This window comes from Salvelinus sp. IW2-2015, unplaced genomic scaffold, assembly GCF_002910315.2.
Source record: "Salvelinus sp. IW2-2015 unplaced genomic scaffold, ASM291031v2 Un_scaffold3673, whole genome shotgun sequence".
Classification (NCBI taxonomy): Eukaryota; Metazoa; Chordata; class Actinopteri; order Salmoniformes; family Salmonidae; genus Salvelinus; species Salvelinus sp. IW2-2015.
This window is the reverse complement of record NW_019944950.1, coordinates 6,599-27,099: the sequence shown is the minus strand read 5'-3', so window position 1 is coordinate 27,099 and position 20,501 is coordinate 6,599. Positions and strand designations below refer to the sequence as shown.

At 45.6% G+C, this 20,501-nt stretch overlaps 1 protein-coding gene across 1 annotated transcript; it reads left to right on the top strand.

Moving 5' to 3' along the window:
- The first annotated feature begins 11,173 nt into the window (after window positions 1-11,173).
- Window positions 11,174-14,155, top strand: LOC112076300 (macoilin). The gene is made up of 5 exons (XM_024143137.2): window positions 11,174-11,410; window positions 12,798-12,939; window positions 13,052-13,178; window positions 13,546-13,669; window positions 13,939-14,155. Exons 1-5 carry the CDS (start codon window positions 11,331-11,333, stop codon window positions 14,123-14,125), a joined length of 660 nt encoding a protein of 219 aa, XP_023998905.1. The 5' UTR covers window positions 11,174-11,330; the 3' UTR covers window positions 14,126-14,155.
- Window positions 14,156-20,501: the final 6,346 nt, after the last annotated feature.

Genomic DNA, 20,501 nt, shown 5'->3' with positions numbered 1-20,501 from the left:
CTCCTCCGTTTGTTGTGTGTAAGAGATTACATGTGTTCTCCTCCTGTGTGTGTGTGTTAACATGTGCTCTCCGCCTGTGTGTTGTCTGTGTGTTAACATGTGCTCTCCGCCTGTGTGTGTGTGTGTAGCATGTGCTCTCCGCCTGTGTGTGTGGTGTTAACATGTGCCGTTTCTGTGTGTGTGTGTTAACATGTGCTCTCCTCCTGTGTGTGTGTGTAACATGTGCTCTCGCCTGTTGTGTGTGGGTAACATGTGCTCTCCTCCTGGTGTGTGTGTGTTACATGTTTCTCTCCTCCTGTGTGTGTGTGTTAACATGTGCCGTTCTGTGTGTGTGTGTTAACATGTGCTCTCTCCTGACACACAGTCAGCCCAGGGAAGGAACACACAGTCAGCCCAGGGAAGGAACACACAGTCAGCCCAGGGAAGGAACACAGTCAGCCCAGGGAAGGAACACACAGTCAGCCCAGGCAAGGAACACACAGTCAGCCCAGGCAAGGAACACACAGTCAGCCCAGGCAAGGAACACACAGTCAGCCCAGGCAAGGAACACACAGTCAGCTCAGGGAAGGAACACACAGTCAGCCCAGGGAAGGAACTACAATGTTCCCATGCATGGGTGGGACCGAATTCCTCAACAAACATGGGTGTTCCTGCCTGCGGCATTTTAATTAAGACGGTCTCTTCTTCCTAGTCTCCTTTCCTTCCACCTAGAGTTAGTGGAGTGGTTCAATAGTGTTAGGTTCTAAATTAACCTTAGAAAATGTCTTGGACGATTAGTAAAGCTCATACCAAGTTTATTCACCCATCGGGTCATACAGCTGCACAGACAAAGGACATATTGACACAAGAACTGGTACTTAAAACCCTTTCTCCTATGCTGAGCCCCTCCCGAACAGCCAATACACCTCTGTTGCTGTCCAGAAGATTAGTGACATGTTCTTTCTCACTTCATCTAACCTGACCTCGTCCCCAACTCACGGCTGTCATGGTGACTCGTACCAGACTGTGTCTCTTCTCCTCCCAGAGGATCCCTGATGTCTGACAATAACATATCCTGGTAGAATGTAAACATTCTACATTCCCCTCTCTCCTTCGGTGACATGAATTAGGATATTTCATATTTTCAAGTAACGCACACGTAGCCAACATTAATGTATAAACAACTACCTAATTCAAAAAGAGAGGCGTTGTGCCATGAAATGTTACTTTAGCGTTTATTGTGGGGGAAAACCAGATTTGCTGTTTATTTGAGCAATTATGAGATGGAAGGGAGTTCTATGTAATCATGGCTCTATATAATACCTGTCTCTTATACACATCTAGATGTGTATAAGAGACAGCTATATAATACTGTACGCTTTCTTGAATTTGGGGACTGTGAAAAGACGCCTGGTGGCATGTCTGGTGGGGTTAGGAGCTGTCTCTTATACACATCTAGATGTGTATAAGAGACAGATATAATACTGTACGCTTTCTTGAATTTGGGGACTGTGAAAAGACGCCTGGTGGCATGTCTGGTGGGGTAGGTGTGTGTGCTGTCTCTTATACACATCTAGATGTGTATAAGAGACAGGTTCCTATGCTTCCTGGCTGAGGTTTTGGTCACTTTTGAATGCTGGCGGTGCTTTCACTCTAGTGGTAGCATGAGACGAAGTCTACAACCCACACAAGTGGCTCAGGTAGTGCAGTTCATCCAGGATGGCACATCAATGCGAGCTGTGGCAAGAAGGTTTGCTGTATCGGTCAGCGTAGTTTCCAGAGCATGGAGGTGCTACCAGGAGACAAGCCAGTACATCAGGAGACGTGGAGGAGGCCGTAGGAGGGCAACAACCCAGCAGCAGGACCGCTACCTCCGCCTTTGTGCAAGGAGGAGCACTGCCAGAGCCCTGCAAAATGACCTCCAGCAGGCCACAAATGTGCATGTGTCAGCATATGGTCTCACAAGGGGTCTGAGGATCTCATCTCGGTACCTAAAGGCAGTCAGGCTACCTCTGGCGACAATATTATTATTATCATCATCATTATTATTTTTTATTTCTGTAAGCCAAGTACACCTAATAGTACTACGGCGTAACCTAGCACTACGGCGTAACCTAGCACTACCGCGTAACCTAGCACTACCGCGTAACCTAGCACTACCGCGTTTGTTAAAGTTTAGAGAAGTGATGCACCGATATAAAAAATTCTGTCCAATACCGATTACCAATATTTAAAATGTTTGCAGCCTTTTAAGCGTTCCAGTAGTTAAAAAGTTCACACACACAGCGGTCTAAGGCACTGCATCTCAATGCAAGAGGTGTCACTACAGACCCTGGTTCGAATCCGGGCTGTATCACATCCGGCCGTGATTGGGAGTCCCATAGGGCGGTGCACAATTGGCCCAGCGTCGTCCGGTGTAGGACGTCATTGTAAATAAGAATTATGTTAACTGATTGCCTAGCTAAATAAAGGTGTTACACACACACACACTGAGCAAAAAGTTATTTTGTTGGCATTTACGTATGTCCCCATTACCAGTAAAACATAATCAAAACCTATTACTTTCACTTACTTGCTGTTTCGTTGTTCATATGTTCAGTCGTTTCATTCTCAACCAGGATTTATATGGAACGCCGTTTGGGTCTTTGCATGTCAAAATAATTCCACTATTGTGCCTAATCCTTATCGTGGCTAGCTTCACAACACATAACCCGGTCCGGTCGAGCCTCACTAGCCAGATGAAGCTAGCTGGCTGCATATAACATTAGCTTTGGGCAATAGCTGGCTAGCTATTTATTTTCATGAACTTAAGTTCAATTTCAACAAGCGGACAACCGGTGTCAACCTAGCTAATACTTACAAGGATCCCTAAATCATTGCTAAGAATAGTGAAAATTACTGCAGTTTCTACACGTCATTGTTTTCAGGCTGGTTGTATTGGTGCTAGCTAGGTACCAAGCTAAAGCTTGCTAGCTACCCCAGAAGTTGCGGTCGAACAAATAATGGTTTATTACCAACACAGTATTGTAAATACATCGATCGTGGCCGGTGTTTGCTTGCAGACTTTTTTGTACAGCTTTGACAGTGCTACTGATAGCAGTGGTGGCGCTTGGCTTGCAAGTGCAAATTCAGAACACACAACATTCTATAATAGAACTGTGTTATTTGACGTTTCAAATTGAAAGCTTATTTAACGCGTCAAATAGTGTTATTGTCAAAGTGTTATTTGACGTGTATCTTTGACATAAAGACCCAAACGGCGTTCCATAGTATGTCGTGAAGCTAATAGCAGTGACGCTATTACTGTGTAACTCGAGTAGGGCAACATCTAAACAATAGCGCACTTTGTTATATTAAGTATGCACGTCAGCTTTGACATCGGTTTTTCCACATCGGCGGTAAACTAGACATCGGGCCGATACAGATGTTGCCAATTTTAGCTAATATCGGCCGATTCCAATATGTTCACCGATATATCGCGCATCCCTAGCTTAGAGACATTTATTTTTAAATACATTTTTCAAAATGCGTATCATCCTTGATTACTTATAAATGATTTATCCACGTGTGGTTGTATTGACTTTTAAATTATCAAATCTTAAGTTGCCACAACTTAATTAAGCCTTGCTGCTTAAAATCAGTTGAGGAATACTGACTGTCCAAACAGAATCGGATGTGTGTGTTCAGACAGCAGTCATTGGCTGACATGGCGACGCTAGTTGTCACGGTAACGACAGGTGTGTGCAATCAGCGTAGACTAATTAGTTGTGGTGCTCGTGCTTCCTTTCATTCAGAAGTTACGTAATAAACCAAAGGCATGGAAGTTTACCAGTTACAAGTGTAAGAACACCTTTAAAAAGTCTCAAAAAGGTTGAGATGATCCAACTTTCAAAACAAGTCATTTTTGGCTAGCCACAGCACTCAACTAGCTAGCTGTTTGGCTTGCTAGCAAATTCACTAATTTCTTTGAAAAACAATTAGCAAAGCTCGTTAGCTACCACATGTTCTTGTCAAACTGTCAACAAAATATGCCATATAAAAGTCAACAAAAAAAAAACACTTAAAAGGGCAAATAAATCACATTTGACCGTTTGGACACAAGTCAAATGGCCAGGAATCAGATGAAGTGGTTTGAAATACAATGTTCCCACCACTTGAGAAACTGACCACGTTCACATGTGTACAGTATTCCGGATAGTAACTCATATCCCACTTAAAGTCTTATTTTAGGATAAGCTGTTTACATGCATCTTTGAAATCCCGCTCATGAGTATCCCTGTATCCATGAATAAACAGAAGATTCCTCTTCTAAGTTCATATGGGTTAAATGGGAACAGTAACTGAAATATGGACACAGACTGTAAGGACTATAACCTCTCACATGTCATTTAATATGAACTCGTGTAGAATTATGCAGTGAAATTAAACAAATGTTAAGTTTGTTTTGGGAAACAGGAGTGGAGAAATATGATTTCTTTCAGCATCTAGAGAAAATGTTTAAGGTGCTTGTAATGTGTTATATCTTTGACACTTATGACAGTATTTCAACCACAACATATGCACCCAAGACAAACTGAAGTCTTTGTGTTTCTCATCTTTTAAATGTCCTTAAAACCAGAAAAAAACTGATGACATTTAGTACTGGAGTATTTCTGTCTGCATTAACATTTACATTTAAGTCATTTAGCAGACGCTCTTATCCAGAGCGACTTACAAATTGGTGCATTCACCTTATGATATCCAGTGGAACAACCACTTTACAATAGTGCATCTAACTCTTTTAAGGGGGGGGGGGTAGAGGCCCTTTGTGTGGAAAAACGTATTCTGATTGGCTGGGCAGTCATGAAATCCTATAGATTAGTGCCTAATGAATGTATTACAATGGACAGATTTCCTTATATGAACTGTAACTCAGTAAAACCTTTGAAATTGTTGCGTTTATATTTTCGTTCTGTATAGATGACTAATGCATTCATTCTATCAATGTAAGACATTCTGCTGAGCACTCCTTTATTTAGTCTCTCTGTTTATTTAAACAAGGCAAGTCAGTTCTTATTTACAATGACGGTCTACCCCGGACGACGGTGGGCCAATTGTGCGCCGCCCTATGAGACTTCCAATCACGACCGGTTGTGACACAGCCTGGAATCAAACCAGGGTCTGTAGTGACTCCTCCAGCACAGAGATGCATTGCCTTAGACCATTGTGCCACTCAGGAGCACAGTTATGACAGAAGAGAAGCTGCATGTATCGATCGTTGACAAACAAAATGGCCAACCAAATGTTGGAAATTATAAGCAGAAACTTGTCTAAATTAGAGGCGAAAGTAGCATGTTGTAAATTATTATGGTGGATCACACTGAGCGGATAGCCTACATTTTGAAGTCATTTGTTTGACAATCAGATGAAAACATCACACAATACCCACGATTTGCAAAACTAAGCTTGCGCAGATCAAAAAACAAGATGTTTACATGCCACAGACAGTACCCAGTCTTAGATGAGCACATCCCAGATTTCTCAGAACGGGGATACAATCTTTTTGGGGGTTATTGTAAAATGGGATATGATGTGTGTTTATGCGTCAACTCAAAAACAGACTACTTGAGTATCCTGAATAATACAGGGATACTGGTTGCCCATGTCAACATGGTCAAGTGAGATCAGGACACCTAGTTTAAAACCTAGTGGTCTTATTTACCTGAGGAGAAAGGCTGGCAGGTCTATAGAGCAGACTACTGGCCATGGCACCTCTCCTTCCACACGGATGATGCGTTTCCTTTACATAGGCACATTGGTTGTTAATAAGAATGTTGGAAGTTGCTTGATTCTTTGAACTGTGGTCAAGTATGTTTCGGGTTGGAGTGCTACCTTAAATGCTTTTGCATAAATTATTTCTTAGTGTGAGTTTATAGGCATCTTTACAAGTGTGTAGCATGCAGCTTGCATGTTTCCAATAAATCAAACTTTCACGATTAGACCACAAATCACAACAAAATCTGTGTTGGGACTTTCTCGTGGTATGACTCCATGTTGGAAATCAAACAATGTAGTATAGCTATCGAGCTACGTCACAGACGTGGAAGATAGTTCGTGTACTTTTAGTTTTATGACAACGTGGGTCCTTATGGTAAATACATTTAAGTTTGACCCCACAAGCGGTCTTTTGAGCCGCTGGAGCGAAGTATTACAAAATGGGGGAACACAAAACCAACCAGCTTAGTTAAGAAGCTTGCGTCCCACACTAACACGGGGACTAGATTCACCCCATCCCCCTCCAAGTGTGGTTTAAGGCCTAGTTTCTGGTGTTTTTTTAAAGAATATATTCCCTTGCTTTAGCGCTAGCCCATGGTATTTTACTAACTAGGTACCATGAATAAGACACGTTGTTTGTTTTGTCGATTATATATTATATATTTATTTTTTTAATTAAAGATTGATTAGGGGTTATTATTACGATATAATTTCTGCAGATCAAAACTTTGGAATTGTGGCTGCTGCTGGATATGGACGACGGGGGAAAACAACGAGGTGGATTGGTTTAACGTGTCAAATAAGACCATACTTAGCTAGCTAGCTGTGTTGGCTATCCAACTAACGTTGTCGTGTGTATGCTTGATATCTGGCTAACTAGGTATCTAAACCAAACTAACGTTAGCTAGCTAGCTATGGTTCTTCAATAACCCTTTATAAATCCACTGTCAAAGGGGACAACTCAAGTGGTGCATCACAAAAACATAACGGCAACGTGTGACTTTGTGCAGTAAAACATATAAGTTAGTAGCATATTAAACTAAACAGCTAGCACTGTATACTACTAGTTGCTAGGAATTGTAGCCAACTAGCTGACGTTACTAGTTAAATAACTAGGATAAGTCACTTGCTAGTTCTCACTAGTTAGCGAACATAATACAGTTGTAAGCTAACTGGTCAACTTGCATTCATGTGACTGCACTTAATATTGTATGCCAAAAGAGCCATCGTGTACTAAATTACCGGGGGTCTTCCGATGGCTGGTCGCGGTCCTGTCCCGTTTGTAGACACCCCTATGGGTGTAGTGTAAAGCTGACTCACGGTCGGGTCTGCGACACCGACATTGTTAGTCTGGTTCGGACAGGGCGGAGGGGTTAAGATCTGATAATATGTCGCATTGCTGTACCGGGTCAGAACCGTTTGTTTTTTGTCCATGGAGGAGCCTCCGACCCCTGAAATAAGGACTTTTTCCGGGACTCCCCTCTTTCTCATCTTCAGGGTCAAATGTCCGTTTGTCCCTCCGCTACTTTGGAGCACTTTCTCCTCAAAGTCCGCCTCGGCTCGACCCAAAATAATCAGGGATATCGTTAGACTAATATCTTACATGCCCATTCGTTCAAATTGTATAAATGATACGTTTCGAAAACGGGAAGATGCAACGGATTTGATTAGGTCGAAAGCTCCGTTCTGGATGTTTAAAAAATGGCTCCAGGAAGCTGACAATGAATAAGGGGATGCAGTTTACCCGCGAAGGGCCCTCCCGCGAAACTCGGATTTCCCGGGAATGTTTTAAACAATATTTGAATATGGTATGCTATTGGTCAGCGTCATAACAGTCTCCCCATACGTAATTGCGTCAGTGTGTTTGACCAATGGCTGAGGATTTTCGACACACAAAGCGATGCCTTGTGCTTATTTGTCTGCTGAACGTCAAACTCAATCATGTAAGGTAAGCACCATATACAGTGCATTCGGAAAGTATTCAGACCCCTTTGCTTTTCCCCCACATTTTGTTACGTAACAGCCTTATTCTAAAATTGATAACATAAAAATGTTTCTTCATCTACACACAATACCCCATTATGACAAAGTGGGGGAAAAATGAAATATGTGCACATTTATTACAAATAAAAAACTGAAATACATAAGTATTCAGACCCTTTGCTATGCGACTCGAAAATGAGCTTAGGTGCATCCTGTTTCCATTGATCATCCTTGAAATGTTTCCTCGACTAGTTTGGAGTTGAAATGTGGTAAATTCAATTGATTGGACGTGATTTGGAAAGGCACTCACCTGTCTATATAAAGGTCCCGCACATCGACAAGGTGAAGAATCTGCCGATGTGCCCTTGAGCAAGGCACTGAACCCTAACTGCTCCAGGGTTGGCGTTGATAATGTCTGACTGTGACCCAAGTCTCCGAAGGTGTCTCAGGAGGATTTGGGACATGCATATAATACAAGTACATCAATGAAATAGGACAAATATAAGCCCCTCAAAAAAGTATTTTATTTATTTATTATTATTAAACCTTGCATTCTTCGTGCAAGGTTCCTTCTCGTATTGAGTCTTCTTGCATTTGATTATTTTCCTGTGACCCTTAACATCTAGCAAAAATAACATTCAAATGCAATGCAGTCATTAAAGTGCATGGAGACCATACTGAATGTTACACTGGACGCAGCAGTTGATCAGTCACTAACAGTGTTTGAAAATTGTTTTAGTAAATCTATTATCCCAACATAAAACAAATAATTTTGACATTTCATACAACAAGTGAAATGTTTACTTTACAAGCCCCTAACCAACAATGCAGTAAAAAATAAGAATTAAGAAATAAAAGGAACACGTAATTAAAGAGCAGCAGTGAAATAACAATAGCGAGACTATATACAGGGGGGTAACGGTACAGAGTCAATGTGCAAGGGCGCCGGCTAGTGGAGGTAATTGAGGTAATATGTACATATAGGTTGAGTTATTAAAGTGACTATGCATAGATAATAACAGAGAGTAGTGGGGCGTGGGGGGGGGGCAATGCAAATAGTCTGGGTAGCCATTTGATTAGATGTTCAGGAGTCTTATGGCTTGGGGTTAGAAGCTGTTTAGAAGCCTCTTGGACCTAGACTTGGCGCTCCGGTACCGCTTGCCGTGCGGTAGCAGAGAGAACAGTCTATGACTAGGGTGGCTGGAGTCTTTGACAATTTTTAGGGCCTTCCTCTGACACTGCCTGGTACAGAGGTCCTGGATGGCAGGAAGCTTGACCCTAGTGATGTACCCTCTGTCGTGCCTTGCGGTTGGAGGCCGAGCAGTTGCCATACCAGGCAGTGATGCAACCAGTCAGGATGCTCTCGATGGTGCAGCTGTAGAACCATTTGAGGATCTTTTATTTTAATTTACCTTTATTTTACTAGGCAAGTCAGTTAAGAACAAATTCTTATTTTCAATGACGGCCTAGGAACAGTGGGTTAACTGCCTGTTCAGGGGCAGAACGACAGATTTGTACCTTGTCAGCTCGGGGATTTGAACCTTTCGGTTACTAGTCCAACGCTCTAACCACTAGGCTACCCTGCCGCCCCCATCTGAGGACTCATGCCAAATAATTTCAGTCTCCTGAGGGGGAATAGGTTTTGTCGTGCCCTCTTCACGACTGTCTTGGTGTGCTTGGACCATGTTAGTTTGTTGTTTATGTGGACACCAAGGAACTTGAAGCTCTCAACCTGCTCCAYTACAGCTCCGTTGATGAGAATGGGGGCATGCTCGGTCCTCCTTTTCCTGTAGTCCACAATCATCTCCTTTGTCTTGATCACGTTGAGGGAGTGGTTGTTGTCCTGGCACCACACGGCCAGGTCTCTGACCTCCTCCCTATAGGATGTCTCGTTGTTGTTGGTAATCAGSYCTACCAGCCTTTCAAAGCACTTCATGGCTACAGACGTGAGTGCTATGGGTCGGTAGTCATTTAGGCAGGTTACCTTAGTGTTCTTGGGAACAGGGACTATGGTGGTCTGCTTAAACCATGTTGGTATTACAGGGACACATGCTCTCATGCATGTTTGTGTTATTTGCCTGGAAGCGAGCATAGAAGTAGTTTAGCTCGTCTGGTAGGCTCGCGTCACTGGGCAGCTCTCGGCTGTGCTGCTTCCCTTTGTAGCCTGTAAGGGTTTGCAAGCCCTGCCACATCCGACGGCCGTCAGAGACGGTGTAGTACGATTCGATCTTAGTCCTGTATTTGCGCTCTTATCCATGTTCATTTGTGACGTGTGAATTACTTGACGTGCTCATATGGACAAATACACAAAAGACAAAAACTCATTAACCACAGGATTACATTCTTAAATAATAACAGTAATATTTTTTTCCTTTTGAATGTCAAATATAAAACACCCTTTAGCATTGGAAATAGGAAACACATGCTCAGAGATCTGCAATGAGAACACAACTCCCTAATCTTTTGGTTCATGACCATTAACAGATACTTTTATTTATTTAACCAGGCAAGTCAGTTAAGAACAAATTCTTATTTTCAATGACGGCCTAGGAACGGTGGGTTAACTGCCTTGTTGAAGGGCAGAATGACAGATTTTTACCTTGTCAACTCAGGGATTCGATCTTGCAACCTTTYGGTTACTAGTCCAGCACTCTAACCACTAGGCTACCCTGCCGCCCCATATCATGAGGATTTGATCATTGTTCTTACTCCCCAAATAGCTGTCACCTTCAATATCCTTACATGAAGGGAAGAAAGAACACAAAGAAGTACTGGCCAGTATTTCCTATACCTATATATAGGCATTAGGCTGGTGTAATGAAATGTAGCTAGCTCAAACATCATCAAACTTAATCTTCTATCCCTGGAAGGCCAGTATCACCGTCTGCTGATCCTTCCATCTTCTTACTGGCCTCCCATAGACTGCAGTGAAGGGGTGGTGGAGATCCCTCTGCGTGCCTGTTGCCTGCCAAAGTCTCCCCTTCCCCGGCCTCTCCCTTGCAAGAACCCCCGTCATGTATCCCAGGACCCCGAGACGGGCCATCATGTCCCCCTCTGCCCCAGTTCTGGAAGTCCCTTCCTCTACCTCCTCAGCCCATACCCCTGCCTTAGCGGCACATTCAAGTTATTACGGTGGCTAACGTCACAGTAACTACTAACAGTGCTAGCTAGCTAACGTTAGCATATTTACAAGCATGGCCGAGGACGCAGTGTGTGCTAGTGCATTTGTAAGGACTTTGACGTAAACAAAACAATATATAGAGGTGACAGCTTTATTTTAATAACACACTACAGTAATCACAGCGCATATTTAAATTGACTGAAAATCACTCATACCTTCAAAGTACAAACATTGCAATTGGAGAAATATTTACTCCATCCTTGGGGGCAGACATTTTTGTTACTACGGAGACGTATGAATGACGTGCGTGCGTCGTGGCGTGTGATGAGAAGGGGGAGGGGCCCACGATACATGATTTTGATTTCTTTCTTTGTTTCATGACCAGAAAACAACAATGGTGTATATTTGTAGAAATGTCCATATCTGATCGTTCGCCTGACATTTTCGTTATAATTACCGGACTCGTATCAGAACCGAATCCACAGGAGGTAGGATGAAGCGGCGCAATGCGGACTGCAGCAAGCTCCGACGGCCGTTAAAACGGAACCGAATCACCGAGGGTATATATAGCAGGTACCGACRAAGAAAGCGGGCTCTAGTTAGGGGACATGATCGTAAAATAATGGCGTCTGAGATATATCAGACAAGACACTTAGCTGTCATGTAGTGTGTCAAATAACCCCCCTGCTTTAGCGTTACTATGAATGTGTCGTTTTCAAATGTCTTATAGCCTGGTTCTGAAGGCCTAGCTATGTAACATTAGCTAAGTAGCAGCTGCTAGTTAGTTCGCTTGCTATTCTGACAGTTTCAGGGATTTGTTCCAAAATGTAAACAATACCGAATGCATTCACATTGACGACAATCAAATGGCATTGGAAAACGTGCTAAAAATGCATACACATAGATCATGATTTTATTGCACGGTTAATTAGTGYCTTACTGATACTTAGCTGGCCATCCAACCCACACATGACAATATGTTCTTTGTATACTCACTCACTGTCTGGTAGCCCTGTATTACTAAGCTAGCTAGTTATCCAAAGCTTGACTGTAGCATCTACACTTGTGAGTCCTTCAGTACATTGTCAGCAGCAAAGCTCCATTGATCACACAACGTGGGCAAAGCAGCTGTTGAAAAACCGACATATACACGGGGTTTAATGTTCTCTCCGATCTTCTCATAGACATACGCCACTGTCTGGCACGGTGTTAGGTTATGTATTTCTGGGCTTGTACAGTATGAACGAAGACTATAAGCTCTGGACCAGAGCTTTTAGTATGAAGGGACTGAAAAGCAGTACACTTGTACAACCAGGAATCTGTATATCAACTAGTGGGGATGAAGTTGAAGTTTGTCCCGTGTGGCTCAGTTGGTAGAGCATGGCGCTTGCAACGCCAGGGTTGTGGGTTCATTCCCCACGGGGGGACCAGGATGAATATGTATGAACTTTCCAATTTGTAAGTCGCTCTGGATAAGAGCGTCTGCTAAATGACTTAAATGTAAATGTAAGTTAGGATTCATTAAAGGAACAAATTTGAATTAACTTTTAATGTTATTCGGTGCAAATGCCTCTTTTTAAAACAACATCGGAAACCATGTGGTCATGTGGTTGCAGATTATTACCTCGTGACTGAAATCAGGAGAAAGATGGTCCATCTGTAAACACTGTGCTGTTTATATGAATGACTGGTGATCATATCACAGGGAGCTTTTGACTAGCTCTGGTCCAGGGCGGTAGTGACACATGTTCCATTACTAGTTAGTAGAGGAACACACTAACACCTTGGACCAGAGCTAGTTTTCATCTAGCCTCTCTCTCTCTCTCTCTCTCTCAGGTTGTGTCTAAAGAAATCCCACAATGTTTCTCTCATGTTCTCTTTCTCTCGCTGTCTTTGTCTCTTTCTCTCTCTCTCTCTCTCTCTCTCTCTCTCTCTCTCTCTTTCTCTCTCTCTCTCTCAGTACGTTCCTGTATCTGAAGTTTCTGGTGGTGTGGGTGCTGGTGCTGCTGGCAGACTTTGTGTTGGAGTTCAGGTTTGAGTACCTGTGGCCCTTCTGGCTCTTCATACGCAGTGTCTATGACTCGTTCAGATACCAGGGGCTGGTAAGTGTGTGTGAATGTAAGACAGAGTGTATTCATGAGATTTTGACACGAAAAATGGCTGCACAATTGTATATTTGCATACTGACTACATTTCTCTCTCTCTCTCTCTCAGGCTTTCTCCGTGTTCTTTGTGTGTGTGGCGTTTACGTCTGACATCATCTGCCTCCTCTTTATCCCTGTCCAATGGCTGTTTTTCGCTGCCAGCACCTACGTCTGGGTCCAGTAYGTCTGGCACACAGGTCCGTTAACACCAGCTCTCTCTCTGTCCCAGATTTAGATAGATKTCTCTTTCCTATGATGCATTGGGGCTTAATCCTGGGTGGCACGTGATTCATATGTTTATGTATACCCAGTTATCAAATGTGTATGTACTGTACATTTTTATACATTCAAATGCGCATGTACAAAATTCATTTTGTATTTCTTTGTCTGCTTTCACACAAGCAGCCCAATTTTGACAKTTTTTYCCACTAATTGGTCTTTTGACAARTCAGATCAGCTCCTGCAAATAATTGGGCAAAAAGATCATAATTGGTCTGCCTGTGTAAACGGCGGCGTTTAACTCTCACACTGTCCCCCATCTGGGCCCTTTCCCCCTCTGCACAGAGAGAGGAGTGTGTCTACCCACCGTGTCGCTATGGATACTGTTTGTGTACATGGAAGCTGCCATCCGCTTCAAGGACCTGAAGAACTTCCATGTGGACCTGTGTCGGCCCTTCGCTGCTCACTGGTAACMCTGTCCGCTGTTGTTATAACCCTACCTGGTCTATCTTCTTGCATTGTGTCATTGGGCCTTTTAATGCACAAGACCAAGCCCATTGTAATTTGCTCAGGCAATGTTCTTTTAAATAATTAGTCAAACAGTCCCACTTGTTACAAGACACCTATAGACTCTGCAACAAAAGTCAAACTGTTCTTCTTCTATGCTGCACAGGAAGTAGAAATGACAGGTAACCATAACAACAGTTTATTTGTCGTCGTCCCCCCCCCCTCTGTCAGTATTGGCTACCCCGTGGTGACTCTGGGCTTTGGCTTTAAGAGCTACGTCAGCTACAAGATGAGACTGAGGAAACAGAAAGAGGTGCAGAAGGAGAATGAGTTCTACATGCAGCTCCTACAACAGGCTCTGCCCCCAGAGCAACAGATGCTACAGAGACAGGAGAGAGAGGCGGAGGAGGGTGAGTAGGGACCTCAGTCTGTTGTTGTTGTTGTTTGTTGTTGTTGCCTGATTCCCTATTTTTCTCTCCCAAATTCAGTTTTCTCCTGTTTTTGTTTTTGTCCTGTTTTTTTTCCCCCACCACATTTTTTTATTTATTTTAAGTTGTTTCTTGGTTTCTTTGGTTTGTTCTAGGTTAGTTTGGTTGATTTTGTGCATGCTACCTGTGCTGTGAAAAATGTCTGTGCTTTTTTTCTATTTGTTGGTGAGCTAACATAAATATATATTGTGTTTTCCCTGTAAAACATTTTTTTTAAATCGGACATGTTGGCTGGATTCAGAAGATGTGTGTCTTTCATTTACTGTATTGGACTTGTTAATGTGTGAAAGTTAAATATTTCTCAAAAATATTTTTTGAATTTCGCGCTCTGCCTTTTCAGTGGAATGTGGGAGGAGTTCCGCTAGCGGAACCTCAGTCCTAGAAAGGTTAAATAGTAAAAATAAAACACAAATGGGATGTTTCAAGTCCACAACAGTTTTAAACCACATTAGGAGACTACTAATGAGGTCTGTGGAAAAAAATCTTTGACATTTTGGGTGTAGTTGCCCTTTTCATGCAAGTGTGAACCAGCAAGAGACCGTTGTTTGTTGGGCTCATGTGATTGCAGAGTTTGCAAAACAAAATGGCCACTGGATTGATGCTAATAATCATGATATCATCCCGCCGGGTACTTTGTAGTTAACATTTTGGGAAAGCCTTCCCAGCTCTACTAGACGATGGTTATCGTTAGCATCGTCGCTAACGGTACACCAATAGGACTCACTCATTCCTGTGCCGTTGCAGGGAAATATGAATCGCTGATGCATTTAAGTGAATGTCTTATGATTCACTTGGGCAATTTTTTTAATGCATTTTCTAATAAATTCATAAGCTCTGATTCAGAGGGGTTAAATGTGGAAGATGCATTGCAGTTGAATACATTCAGTTCTACATCTGACTAGGTATCCCCCCTTTTCCCATTGCCTTCAATACATTTAGTTCTACATCTGACTAGGTATCCCCCCCTTTCCCATTGCCTTCAATACATTTAGTTCTACATCTGACTAGGTATCCCCCCCTTCCATGCCCTTTCAATACGATTTAGTTCTACATCTGGACTTAGGTATCCCCCCCTTTTCCCATTTGCCTTCAATACCATTTAGTTCTACATCTGACTAGGTATCCCCTTTCCCTAATTGCTTCATACATTTAGTTCTACATCTGACTAGGTATCCCCCTTTCCCATTGCTTCAATACATTTAGTTCTACACTGACTAGGTATTCCCACCTTTCCCATTGCCTTCAATACATTTAGTTCTACATCTGACTAGGTATCCACCCACTTTCCTTGCTTCAATACATTTAGTTCTACATCTGACTAGGTATCCCCTTTCCCTTGCTTCAATACATTAGTTCTACATCTGACTAGGTTATCCCCCCTTCCCCCATTGCATTCAATACATTTAGTTTGATTTCCTACTAAGTTCAATACATTTTTCTTTTTATATTGTTGAATTCTGTTTAATGTCTGGATCACACACACACACACACACACAACACACAACCACACACCACACACACACACAACCACACACACACACACACAGCACACAACGTTTGCTTTATACACAGCCTCTATTTTCTCACCTTCAGAACGTTCTTCCACACCTTCCCGATCTAGAGGCAGCTCCAACACCCACCGTACCATCCAAAGTGAGCAATCCAAACACGCTGGGTGCTATCTGATCTGCACCTCTTCCTTCGCCTCCTCTTTCTAGCGCCATGGCTAAGGTGTGTCATCAGAGGTGGACCTAGCCCCTCCGGTCTCCCAAAACGGGGGCTACTCCCCGGCAAGGAAAGACCTTGCGCGTTAACTCTTTCTGTCCCCTTAGACCGGAACTTGGAGTACCGCGAGAAAGGGAGAGACGGCAACAGCAAGGAGCGGGAGGCAAAACCACAACAACAAACACACAATAGGGAATCAACAACAACAGTATCCTCCACACATGGACTCCACATTTACAGGCGAGACAGAGTAGTAGGAGAACAGCGGGGGGAAGAACTGAAACAACGGTACGCTCGGAGGACGGAGAGAGCACGGCATACACACACACTCCCAAAGAGGAGGTGGGGGGAACCAGGGGAGGCAGGAGGAGGAGGAGGGAAGAACTACCAAAAACGCCAAGCGGGAGGCGGTGGCGCGCCACCAACTTCCTCGCCTCGGAATCAACAGGCCACCAATGGGAGAGCGTTTCCCGTCGTCTGGGCTCGTCGCGAATAAGAACGAGAAGAAAGCAGAAGTGGCGGGGGAAAGGAGCAAGGCAAGGATCCCGTGGAGAACTGCATCCAACAATTCACTGGGCAAGCCGGTACGCCCTCGTCAGTAAGACAACCACACACAACACACACACACACACACACCACACACGACACACACACACACACACACACCACACACACACACACACACACACAACACACCACACCACACACACACACACACACACACACACACACACATTCAGCACACACAGCACGCAGAGCCAACGTACACATGCAGACCTACACCCAATACGTTTCTAGAAATGACCCAGGAAAAGAGCAAGGCCTTTCCACTTGGTGGTGTTTACCATGTTATCAACTGTGCGGTCGGCGCCGTCAGATTCATACGATGTGTGTAGCTGTGCATGATAAACACCTTTCATGATGTTATGAGATTCGGCAAGAAAACTGTTATTGTAGTCGACCCTGATGCGCATAGCTTCTTTGTTCTTTCTCTTTTCTCTCTCTTTCTTTCTTTCTCTTTCTTTCTTTTTTTCTCTCTCTCTCTCTCTCTCTTTCTCTCGCTCTCTCCTTTCGCTCCTCCTCCTCTCTCGGTCTCTTTCTCCTCTCTCTTTCTTTATCTTTCTTTTTCTCTTCTTCTGCTCGCTCTCGGCTCTCGTCTCTCTCTCTCTCTCTCTCTCTTCTCGGCTGCTCGTCCTTCTCTCTCTCTCTCCTCTCTAGGTTGGAGGCAGGATGGAAAACGGTGAAGGCAGACCTGCAGGCGAGCGTTCAGTTGGAGTCAGATTTACGGTTTCTCACTCTCTCCTCCCGCTGACCAAGCGCAGGACAGGAGTCTGCGCTCAGAGCTGGGCCAGCTGCGACAAAGACAACGAAGATTGCTGCAGAACAAGTAGGAACACAGACACAACACACACACACTCAAGGCCTGAACAAAGCCAAGCTTCTCAGACTATCAGCTGAGGTTGTAGAGGATCGGCCTGAGCAGCGCTGTGGTAGAGGATCGGCCTGAGCAGCGCTGTGTGGTAAAGGATCGGCCTGAGCGCGCTGTGTAAAGGATCGGCCTGAGCAGCGCTGTGGTGAGAGGATCGGCCTGGAGCAGCGCAGATGTGTTAGAGGATCGGCCTGAGCAGCGCTGTGGTAAATGGATCGGCCCTGGAGCACCGGCTGTGTAAAGGATCGGCTCTGAGCAGCGCCTGTGTAAAGGATCGGCCTTGAGCAGCGCTGTGTAAAGGATCGGCCTGAGCAGCGCTGTGTGAGAGGATCGGCCTGAGCAGCGCTGTGTAGAGGATCGGGCCTGAGCAGCGCATTGTGTAAAGGATCGGCCTGAGAACAGCGCGTGTAAAGGCATCGGGCCTGAGCAGCGCTGTGTAAGAGGAATGTAAGTGGCTTTCACTGGATGTCATTAAGGTGAATGCCCAATTTGTAAGTCGCTCTGGATAAGAGCGTCTGCTAAATGACTTATATGTAAAAATGTAAAATGTAAAAAGGATCGGCCTGAGCAGCGCTGTGTAAAGGATTCGGGCCTGAGCAGCGCTGTGTAAAGGATCGGCCTGAGCAGCGCTGTGTAAAGGATCGGCCTTGAGCAGCGCTGTGTAAAGGAAATCGGCACTGCAGCCAGCGCTGTGTATAGGATCTGCCTGAGCAGCGCTTGTGTAGAGGATCGGCCTGAAGCAGCGCTGTGTAGAGGATCGCCTGAGCAGCGCTTGTGTAGAGGATCGCCTGAGCAGCGCTGTGTAAAGGATCGGCCTGAGCAGCGCTGTGTAAGAGGATCTGCCTGAGCAGCGCTGTGCTAGAGGATCGGCCTGAGCAGCGCTGTGTAGAGGATCGGCCTTGCAGCAGCGCTGTGTAGAGATCGGCCTGAGAAAAAAACAAAAAAAAAAAGAAAACAGCGCTGTGTAAAGGGACGGCCGAGCAGCCCGCTGTGTAGTAGGATCGGCCTAGCAGCGCTGTGTAGAGATCGGCCTGAGCAGCGCTGTGTAGAGGATCGGCCTGAGCCCAGCGCTGTTGAGAGGATCGGCACGGAGCAGCGCTGTTGTAAAGGATCGGCCTGAGCAGCGCTGTGTAAAGGATCGGCCTGAGCGTAATATCACTCATCTCATCTTGATCACATAACAGGTGTTTTTTTTGGATGCAAGGGTGACCTGCAGATCAGGGAACATACAGATTCTGAGAAACTGTGTGTGTGCAATCTCTAAACCGTGTTTGTGTGTGTGTGGTGTGTCTGTGTGTGTGTGTGTGTGTTGTGTGTAGGCCTAACAGTGCTGTCCAGGCCAAGCAGAAGGACAAGCAGACCATCTCCCAGCAGAGAAAGGCTGAAGCAGAGCAGGAGGCGCCGGCGGCTGGCGGAGAAACAGCTTGGCTGACGAGAGGAAGAGGAAGAAAGTGGAGGAAGCCACCGCAGCCCGGCTTGTAGCACTAGCCGCAGGGCCTCCAGCGTATCCTGCTATAACTGTTTCCCTCTCGCTCTATCCCTCCCCCCCTCTCTCTCTCTATCCCCCCCTCTCTCTCTCCCCCCCTCTCTCTCTCTATCCCCCCTCTCGCTCTCTCTCTCTCTCTCTTCCCCCCTTCTCTCTCTCTATTCCCCCCCTCTCTCTCTATCCCCCCTCTCTCTCTCTCGCCCCCCCTCTCTCTCTCTCTCTCTCTATCCCCCCTCTCTCTCTCTCCCCTCTCTCTCATATTCCTCTCTCTCTCTCTCTCCTCTCTCTCTCTCTCTTCTCTCTCTCTCTCTCTCTCTCTCTCTCTCTCTCTCTCTCTCCCTCTACCCCCCCTCTCTCTCTCTCTCTCTCTTCTCTCTCTCTCTCTCTCTCTCCTCTACCCCCCCCTCTCTCTCTCTCTCTCGCTATTCTCTCTCTCTCTCTCTCTCGCTCTCTTTTTTCTCTCTACCCCCCCTCCTCTCTCTTACCCCCCTCTCTACCCCCTTCTCTCTATCCCCCCTTCTCTCTACCCCTTCTCTCTCTTCTCTCCGCTCTCCTCTCTCTCCAATCTCTCCTACTACTCTTCCTCTCTCTCTCTCTCTCTCTCTCTCTCTTCTCTCTCTCTTATCCCTCCCCCTCTCTCTCTCTCCCTCCCCCCCCTCTCTCTCTATCCCCCCCTGTCTCTCTCTCTCTCGTCCCCACTCTCTCTATCCCCCCCCTCTCTCTCTCTTCTCTCCCCCCCTCTCTTCTCTCTACCCTCCCCCTCTCTCTCCTCTCTCTCTCCCCCCCCTCTCTCTCTCCCCCCCTCTCTCTCTATCCCCCCTGTCTCTCTCTCTATCCCCCTGTCTCTCTCTCTCTCCCCACCTCTCTCTCTTCTCCCCCCCGCTCTCTCATCCCCCCTCTTCCTCTCTATCCCCCTCTCTCTCTCTCTCTCTATCCCCCCTCTCTCTCTCCCCTCTCTCTTCTCCCCCTTCCTCTCTCTCTATTCCCCCTCTCTCTCTCTCTCTCTTCTCCCTCTCTCTCTCTATCCCCCCCTCTCTCTCTATCCCCCCTCTCTCTCTCGCTCTCTCTCCCCCCTCTCTCTCTATCCCCCTCTCTCCTCTATCCCCCCCTCTCTTCTCTATCCCCCTCTCTCTCCCTCTCTCTCTTCCCCCCTCTCTCTCTCTCTACCCCTCTCTCTCTCTACCCCCTCTCTTCTCTCTCCCCCCTCTCTCCTCTCTATCCCCCCCTCTCTCTCTATACTCCCCTCTCTCTTTTCTCTTCTCTCTTTCGCTCTCTTTTCTCTGCTACCCCCCTCTCTCCCTCTCCCCCCTCTCTCTCTCTCCCCCCCTCTCTCTCTATCCCCCCTCTCTTCTCTCGATCCCCCCTCTCTCCTATCCCCCTCTCTCTCTACCCCTCGTTTTATCCCCCCTCCTCTCTCTATCCCCCCCTCTCTCTCTCCCCCCTCTCTCTCTCTATCCCCCTCTCCTCTCTCTCTTATCCCCCCTCTCTCTCTTCTCTAGCCCCTCTCTCTCTCTCGATCCCCTCTCGCTCTCTCTTACCCCATCTGTTTTATCCCCCCTCTCCTCTCTCTATCCAACCCTCTCTCTCTCCCCTCTTCTCTCTCTCTCCCCCCCTCTCTCTCTCTATCCCCCTCTCTCTCTCTCCCCCTCTCTCTCCTCGCCCCTCT